At 46.9% G+C, this 8,699-nt stretch overlaps 1 protein-coding gene across 2 annotated transcripts; it reads left to right on the top strand.

The window, feature by feature from the left end:
• The first annotated feature begins 310 nt into the window (after positions 1–310).
• On the top strand, positions 311–4,344 carry LOC127344864 (transcription factor GAMYB). Of its 2 annotated transcripts, none has more exons than XM_051371212.1 (4): positions 311–634; positions 1,152–1,540; positions 2,586–3,597; positions 3,685–4,344. In XM_051371212.1, the coding sequence occupies exons 2-4, from the start codon at positions 1,166–1,168 to the stop codon at positions 3,942–3,944; spliced, it is 1,647 nt and encodes a 548-aa protein (XP_051227172.1). In that variant the 5' UTR covers positions 311–634; positions 1,152–1,165; the 3' UTR covers positions 3,945–4,344. The 2 variants fall into 2 exon arrangements, with proteins under 2 accessions (XP_051227172.1, XP_051227171.1); XM_051371211.1 differs by having other exon boundaries at positions 3,682–4,344.
• The last annotated feature ends 4,355 nt before the right edge of the window (positions 4,345–8,699 follow it).

Raw genomic sequence — 8,699 nt, 5'->3', positions numbered from 1 at the left:
TTTTTCACTACATAAATAAATTACAGCATAGAGAAATAAGATTTTCTTCATCTACGTAGAAAGACCTAATAATAAAATTTAAATATGGCAAGTGCCAATGATTTTAGTGTCAGTACCCATAATCCAAAGGAGTAAAGTGGTGTTAATTAATACGGTTCGTTCTTTTAAATCAGCAGCACCTGGTTTTGAAAAAAGGTAGTACCAAATGCGTGTGAATAGATAAAAGACACAGTCGTGCGATAAAAAAGCGAGAAGAGCCGAAAATATAGGGCTCTGGAGAGAAAATAGGTGCCCATGCGGGCATGCCCAATAGCAGTGCTGCTGCTGCTGTACCTTTCAGCTTTATAATCTCCCCCAAAATCTCCCCACTCTCGCAGCCTCTCTCCTCTCCTCTTCTTCCCCTCGAAACTCTCTCTCCCCTTCCCTGAAAATTCTGCGGAGACTGGGTACCCAAGTGGTGCCGGCATCTCGCTAGGGGGAGAGAGAGAGAGATCCTCCCCTGTTTCCACTCCTCAACTCTCCAAGTCCATCCCACTGCCGAACCAGGAGGAGGAGGAGCAAGGTGGGAATTGGCAGCTCAATTCTGCACCCCCAGCCGGAGCTCTGATCGACCCCGCCGGCGAGATTCATCCAGGTAGCTGCACAATTCTGGTTTCTTTCGGGCGAAGTAAGTGGTGGTGGTGATCTGAGGCGTGAAGCGTTGGAATTATCTGTCGCCTCTTTTGTTTCTTCGGCCTGGTTCTGGCCCTGTTGGAGCTTTCCATTCCGGGGACACGAGGAGTAGTGCCTACGCCTTTTTGTCTGCCTGTCTAGTGGTTTGATCTGTCAATTGCGGGGGGAGATATCTCGCTTTACACTCCCCTTTCCACTTAAATTGTGCCCGTGCTACCGCTGCCGGGAGTTCTTGAGCTGAACATGTTCAATTGAATCTCTACTAGTTAAGCAAGTATTAAATGCCCCTGCTCCGCTGAATTGGGGAAAGAAGTGGTTTTTGTCGAGTGGCATGGCATCGCCAGGTCCTTTTTCAGACGCTGCACAATTAATACCTTCTTAGTTTGCTGATCGGCTTCTGCCTGATTCCATAACTCAAGTAATTCTGCGACAATTCAAGTAGGTGGCGATCTCAATTTTCTGTTCTTGGCATAATTCAGGGTCCGGAGGAGAGATGTACCGGGTCAAGAGCGAGAGCGACTGCGAGATGATGCACCAGGACCAGATGGATTCGCCGCTGGCCGACGACGGCGGCGGCAGCAGCGGGGGGTCGCCTCACAGGGGCGGCGGGCCCCCGCTGAAGAAAGGCCCCTGGACCTCGGCGGAGGACGCCATCCTGGTGGACTACGTCAAGAAGCACGGCGAGGGCAACTGGAACGCGGTGCAGAAGAACACCGGGCTCTTCCGCTGCGGCAAGAGCTGCCGCCTCCGGTGGGCGAACCACCTCAGGCCCAACCTCAAGAAGGGGGCCTTCACACCGGAGGAGGAGAGGCTCATCATCCAGCTCCACTCCAAGATGGGCAACAAGTGGGCTCGGATGGCTGCTCATGTAAGTCCGATGCGACCTTCATTTCACTGCTTGCTTTTACATGTCGATAGTAGTACTAGTAGGCAGTAGCATGCTCTTGGTGTGAGCTCTTCTTGAGCCTTGCGTGATTGTTCTTACGTCATGGTCACATGGTAGCGATTTTTTTTTTTGTCTGGTGATTGTTCTTAAAGATTTACTCAATTATTTTTTTAACTACTGACGTATTTAGATGAATTCAGGTATATATACTTGAGCAGTATTAATCTCTTAATTTATCTGATGATTGTTTTGGGAGAATACTTAATTTTTTTTTCTATCTAGTAAGTGTGTAGATAATTTGAGTTATCTATTCGAGCGGTATTAATCTCTTAATTTATCTGATGATTGTTTTTTTGGAAAAACTTAATGGTTTTTTTCTATCTAGTGAAGTCTTTAGATAATTTGAGGTATCTATTCGAGCGGTATTAATCTCTTAATTTATCGGCTCTTTTGTTACTTACTGTTATTACTCTGCAACATCAACTTGTATGATTTTCTAGTGCACTTCAGAAGCTTTCAAATCTTTGGTTTTAAATTTGTGGGTACTAGTAGTATGTTTCGCCTCAACTTTTGTTGTTACAGTAAGCAAGTTAGCCTAAAACTTAAAAGGTTGAAAATTGACAGCTATATATGCATGCTTTAAATAGGTAGTCCATTTTTGACTTTGACTGCGTTCAAGGGGTTGCCTTCTAGTCTACCCAGATTGTGCGTACTCTGACATCTATGTTCCTTAATGGCAACCTACTATTTTCCATAGTTGGGATCTATTTCAGTGTGTTAAGTGCTTAAATTATTACTGGTTTTGCTAATCATCTAAGGCTAATAAAATTGCATATACATAATTCACAGTATCCAATTACTTTTCTATCTTTATTAATATGTACATCAATTTGAGCATAAACCCTAAATCGATCCAGGCTTTGTTCATACCGACTTAGATTGTCACATATATTACCTTATCCTGTGTAGATGAGTCATTTTTTTCTTCTTTCTATTGCTATTATTGACTTTGAGAACATCTTCTCAGTTGCCAGGGCGTACTGATAATGAAATAAAGAATTACTGGAATACTCGAATAAAGAGATGCCAGCGAGCTGGCTTGCCAGTCTATCCTGCTAGTGTAATCAATCAGTCTGCAAATGAAGATCAGCAGGGCTCCAGTGATTTCAACTGCGGCGAGAATCTTTCTAACAACCATCTGAATGGGAATGGTCTTTATCTACCAGATTTCACCTGTGACAATTTCATTGCCAATTCAGAGGCTTTATCTTATGCACCACAGCTCTCAGCTGTTTCAATAAGCAATTTGCTTGGCCAGAGCTTTGCATCAAAACGCTGTGGCTTCATGGATCAAGCCGGGATGCTAAAACAGTCTGACAGTTTGCTCCCTGGATTGAGCGATACCGTGAACGGTGCGCTCTCCTCGGTTGATCAATTCTCAAACGACTCTGGGAAGCTCAGGCAGGCTCTGGGTTTTGACTACCTCCATGAAGCCAACTCTAGCAGCAAGATTATTGCACCCTTTGGCGGTGCGCTTACTGGCAGCCATGCCTATTTAAATGGCACCTTCTCTGCTTCTAGGTCCACAAATGGTCCTTTGAAGATGGAGCTCCCTTCACTCCAAGATACCGAATCTGACCCAAATAGCTGGCTCAAGTATACCGTGGCTCCTACTATGCACCCTACGGAGTTAGTTGATCCCTACCTTCAGTCTCCAACAGCAACTCCATCGGCGAAATCCGAGTGTGCATCACCAAGGAACAGTGGCCTTTTGGAAGAGCTGCTCCATCAGGCCGAGGCACTAAGGTCTGGGAAGAACCAGCAGCCGTCTGTGAGAAGCTCAAGCTCCTCTGTCAGTACGCCGTGTGATACTACGGTAGTTAGCCCTGACTTTGATCTCTGTCAGGAATACTGGGAAGAGCATTCCGGTGCTATGATGCATGAGTATGTTCCTTTTAGCGGTAACTCACTGACTGAATCCACCGCTCCTTTGAGCGCGCCATCGCCTGATGCATTTCAGCTCTCCAAAATTTCCCCTGGTACGTGTATGTATATCTCTTGTGATCCTTTATTCAGAGTGATTGACTGTTTCAGTTATTTATATCATCAGTGTTTATTGGCAGCAGAAAGCAATTCGCTGGGATCCGGAGAGCAGGCGATGGAGCCAACGTATGAGCCTGGGGCTGGGGATGCTTCACCTCGTCCTGAAAACTTGAGGCCAGACGCGTTCTTCTCCGGGAATACGGCTGATTCGTCCCTCTTCAACAACGCCATAGCGATGCTCCTCGGCAATGACATGAACACGGAGTGCAAGCCTGGTCTCTTCGATCCTTCCTCCTGGAGCAACATGCCCCATGCTTTCCAAATGTCGGAAGAATTCAAATGAGTTCCTTGCCGAGGCGTGGAAGGAGATTCTTGATATCTCTCTGCCGTCCTGATTGTTTTGAGGATAATTCCAGGAAAACTTCATTTGATTGCAACTCGCTGCTTAGCCGCCACTGACGACGGGTCCTTGACGGCGGATGCAGCTGCTGCCAGACGTATGTGCTCTTCATGCAACTAGCCCCTTTTCCCCAAATAAAGTTCATGGAGATATATGCCGGTTATATCTGTTTTTTCCTAGTAGAGAACCCTTTTTTGCCATCTCTATGGCCTCTGTTGAAAACTTTGTCGAGCCGTGTTATTTGAAGAATGTAAGATCAGTTACTGCTTTTTCTGTGTGCTGTCTTTGTTGAAACATTAATTCCACCCCAATTGTCAATGGATAGCGTTTTGTTTCGCAGCAAGATTTTGTTTTTCCTCAGCTGGGCTCGTACTGCCATTCTTTATCAGACCTGGTTCATCAGCTTGAAGATTCATCAAGTATTCAGGCTGGCTATTCTTGAACTTGAGTACTTCACTGTTCTTCGCTCCCAACTCAATTTTCATCTACAAAGCATCTGAAACAGCCATTGTTGAAACATTAATTCCCGTCCTGAATTACCAATGGATAGCGTTTTGTTTCGCAGCAACATGTTGTTTCGGTGCTGCGTTCGTGAAATATTCAGTTTGACTATTCTCGAGTAGCTTGGTTCATGAGCTTGACTGCTCTTCGCTGACAGTTGAACTCTCATCTATTCCTACCAGGGGTCTGAAACACGTGCTGTCATTTTGGCTGATCTTCGTCCAGCCAATTTGTTTGAAACAGTTCGTCAACAGATAGGAGGCCGTGGCTGCGCCGGCCCGGGTCGAGCGGGCGATGTGCGAGGCATGACTCGCTTCACCACGGCACGACGGACGCGCACTCTGCATGGAGATGGTGATGAAGACGGAGCACAGTTGTGATGCCGTAGAAGTGTCACCCTGCCTGGCGGTGGCGGGGGAAAGATCTGCGAGTAGCTCGTCGTCAGATTGTGCATGTTGCGGCGCACTACAGTACTACGACGACCGTGCAAGGGAGTGCTATACGTTGCCGCTGTTCTGAAACTTAATTTTGGTTCAGTCAATGTACTGATCATTACTCATGTGTTTACTCATGTGCCCTGTCTCTCCCCTGGGAACATTTCGACGATGGTATGTCATTCTCAGTGTATTAGCATAGATCTGATTTCTTTGATCATTGTTTTAGATAAAAGGCCAAATGCTCCGACGATTAAATTAATAACATCCTGAACTGCGAAGAAGATACATGATGTTGAACCCAACTTACAAGAAAACAACTATACACATAAGACACAAGCCTATCGAAGAGACTACATCCAAAAACGCGAAACAGCCAACACGACTATTACGAAAACTACGCGGAGGAAGAGAAAATGCTGGATGGGCTAAGTTGTCGGGCCGGTGCTCACCCAAGCACAGGTGAGCCAACGAATACTACAACCGTCGAGACCACTCCACCGTCGTAAGCAGCACCACAAGAAGCGAACAACCACCAGGAATCGACCATCACTGCTCACAACCAACGTTGTAGAACCAGGGTAGAGCCCAACAAGAAACCCTGAGTGTGCAGAGCACAAAGCAAGCCTTGTCGAGGCGGGTAGAATGAAGAGCCAACACAGAAGCACCGCCACTCCGCTACACCACCGTCGGAGAGCTGCCTGCCGTGAACTCCAAGACGGTGTCTTAAGGAAAAGCACGACATCGGAGTGCTAATGAGCGCATATTGCACACCATTGGGGAACCCCACGAGGAAGGTATGATGAGCACAACAACAAGTTTTTCCTCAGTAAGAAACCAATATTTAATCGACCAGTAGGAGGAAGGCGTGACTTCTGAAGGTGTTGCTAGCTGACTATTGGCAGGACGCACTACCGACGTCATCAATAACATGGAACCTGCACACAACACAACTAAAATACTTTGCCCCAACTTACAGTGAGGTTGTCAATCTCATCGGTTTTGGTGAACACAAAGGATTAAACGTATCGAGTGGAAAGAGATGTTGGCAGGAACAGTACTTGCAGTAAGTAAACAGAGCAGGATTGCAGCGGATGAATTTATCAGTGTAAAAGAAAGAACCGGGATTCACAGTTCACAAGAGGTGTCTCTCCATAAAGATAAATAACATGCTAGGTGAACAAATTACAATTGGGCAATTGATAGAATACCGACCATACATGACAAGATGATTATTGTGAGATTCGTTTGGGCATTACAACATAATACATAGACCGTAATCGAACTGCGTCTATGACTAATAATCCACCTTCCGGTTATCGTCTGAATCCCTTCAGTACAAGCAACATATTATCGCATTAAGCAATGTGTGTAAAGTAAGCAATAGAATTAACCTTGGATAAAACATTGTTGTTTTCTCCCTAGTAGAAACATCACATCTACAATCTTAGAAGTTATTGTCACTCTTCCAGAAAACTAGAGTCATGAACCTACTATCGAGCAGAAATACCCCCTCTTGGAGTCACAAGCATCTACTTGGCTAGAGTATCTACTAGCAACAGAGAGCATGCAAGATCACAAATAACATATGACAAGAATATATAATCGATCTCAACATAGTATTCAATATTCATCGGATCCCAGCAAACACAACATGTAGCATTACATAAGGATGATCTTGATCATGTAGGGCAGCTCACACGATCTAAACATGAGGCACAAATTGTAGAAGACAACCATCTAGCTACTGCTATGGACCCATAGTTCAGGGATGAACTACTCACGCATCACTTTGGAGGCGGGAATGGCGATGTAGATGCCTCCGGCGATGATTTCCCCCTCCGGCACGGTGCCGAGAAGAGCTTCAGAACCCTCCCGAGCTAGGGTCTGCGATGGCGGCCACGATGTAACTTTTCGTGGATGGAGGCTCGGGTGTTCAGGGTTTTCCTGAGATCGTGAATAAATAGGCGGAAGGGCGAGGTCGGTGGAGGCTAGGAGGGCCCACACCACCCCTAGGCCTGAGCCACACCTTGGCCGCGCCTAGGGTTGGTCTTGCCGCCCTGTGGCCTTTCTTCGTCTCCCCTCCGGACTCTGTCTTCGTTATGGTAAAATATTGACTTCGGCTTTTGTTTCGTCCAATTCCGAGAATATTTCCTCTACAACTTTTCTGAAATACAAAACATCAGAAAACAGGGAACTCACACTGTGGCATCTTGTTAATAGGTTAGTGCCGGAAAATGTATACAAGTGCAACGAAGCATGAGCAAATAATATATAAATTGGTGTGACACAAGAATGGAGAATAAAAAATTATAGATACGTTTGAGACGTATCAACTGCCGGCACCACCCAATCCGAGGATCTTGGGTTTCCCCTAGAGCATGTAGAAAGGAACAAGAGATGCCCCAACGACGCCTTTAGGAAGGGGATGGCGTCCACGGACGTCGTCGTGGGCTAATCGGGTAAGGGTTTCCCCTCAGCATAGACTCTTCTCCTTCTACATAGGGTACCGACCGTCGAGTGATAACCAAACCGGCACCACCGCGCAATGCTCGCCAGCCACCATGTCATCCCCAAGACCATGCTCACCGGCCATCACCTAAGTCACTGTTATGCCCGTCAACCAAAATGACTCCCTCATCCAAGGCCTCCGCCCCGGTGTCCAAACAATGCCCGCTGCTGAATTGAAGGAAACAAGAGCCACCACTGTGAGGGCCGCGGACAGGCGAGCAAGCTACAACCGGCAACAGCACCACGCTGTTAGAGACGACCAGATCTGTGGCGAACAGCCCTCGTGGTTGCCAGAACCACTAGATCTGAGGAAAAAAGACTGGGCTCAGCGGGTCCTCGGACCCCTGCCCCAGCCCAAGCGTGAGGCGGCCAAATAGCTGAGCTACATGTCCTACACCCTGAAGTCGACCTCGAAGAAGCTACGCCGCCGCTGGCCCGTTGAGCCGCATTCGACCTCCTTTGCGCCATGGCTCCCTTCGCCGTCAACCAGATTTGGGCCAGGTTCGCATCGCTCACTGCTACAGAAGCTCCTAGGGGACCCGCCGCCAAATATCTGTTATCACCAGAATTTGACCGAGTCAGAGGTGGGCCGCGATCAAAAGGGATATGAAGAATATACATGGAAGAAATACGTGAATCGGCCTGTTATGCAAAGTTTGGGCTAGTTGGCCCGTGTATCTGTAACATATTAGGATGCGTGTCGGTTAGTTAGAGTTTGCCTCGTACACAGTTGGGATTATTCCCACGTTAGAAAGTCTACGGACTATAAATATGTATCTAGGGTTTATGGAATAAACAACAACCAACGTTCACCCCAAATCAATCTCGGCGCATCGCCAACTCCTTCGTCTCGAGGGTTTCTACCGGTAAGCGTCATGCTGCCTAGATCGCATCTTGCGATCTAGGCAGCACAAGCTTCTTGTTGTTCATGCGTTGCTCGTACTGAAGCCTTTTTGATGGCGAGCAACGTAGTTATCTTAGATGTGTTAGGGTTAGCATTGTTCTTCGTATCATATGCTGTCGTAGTGCAACCCTTACGCATCTAGCCGCCCTTACACCTATCTTAGGTGTAGGGGCGGCACCCCGCTTGATCATAATTTAGTAGATCCGATCCGTTACGGTTGCTCCTTGTTCTTCAAGGATTAGTTTAATATCTGCAATAGTTAGGCCTTACAAAGGGTTGGAGGATCCAGCGGCACGTAGGGTGTCGTTTGCTAGTCCTAGACAGGATGTTCCGGAGATCAACCTCGTG

The sequence above is a fragment of the Lolium perenne genome, chromosome 3, assembly GCF_019359855.2.
Source record: "Lolium perenne isolate Kyuss_39 chromosome 3, Kyuss_2.0, whole genome shotgun sequence".
In the NCBI taxonomy this organism is placed as follows: Eukaryota; Viridiplantae; Streptophyta; class Magnoliopsida; order Poales; family Poaceae; genus Lolium; species Lolium perenne.
Note: the sequence above shows the minus strand (reverse complement) of the source record. Positions and strands in the feature narration are given on the sequence as shown.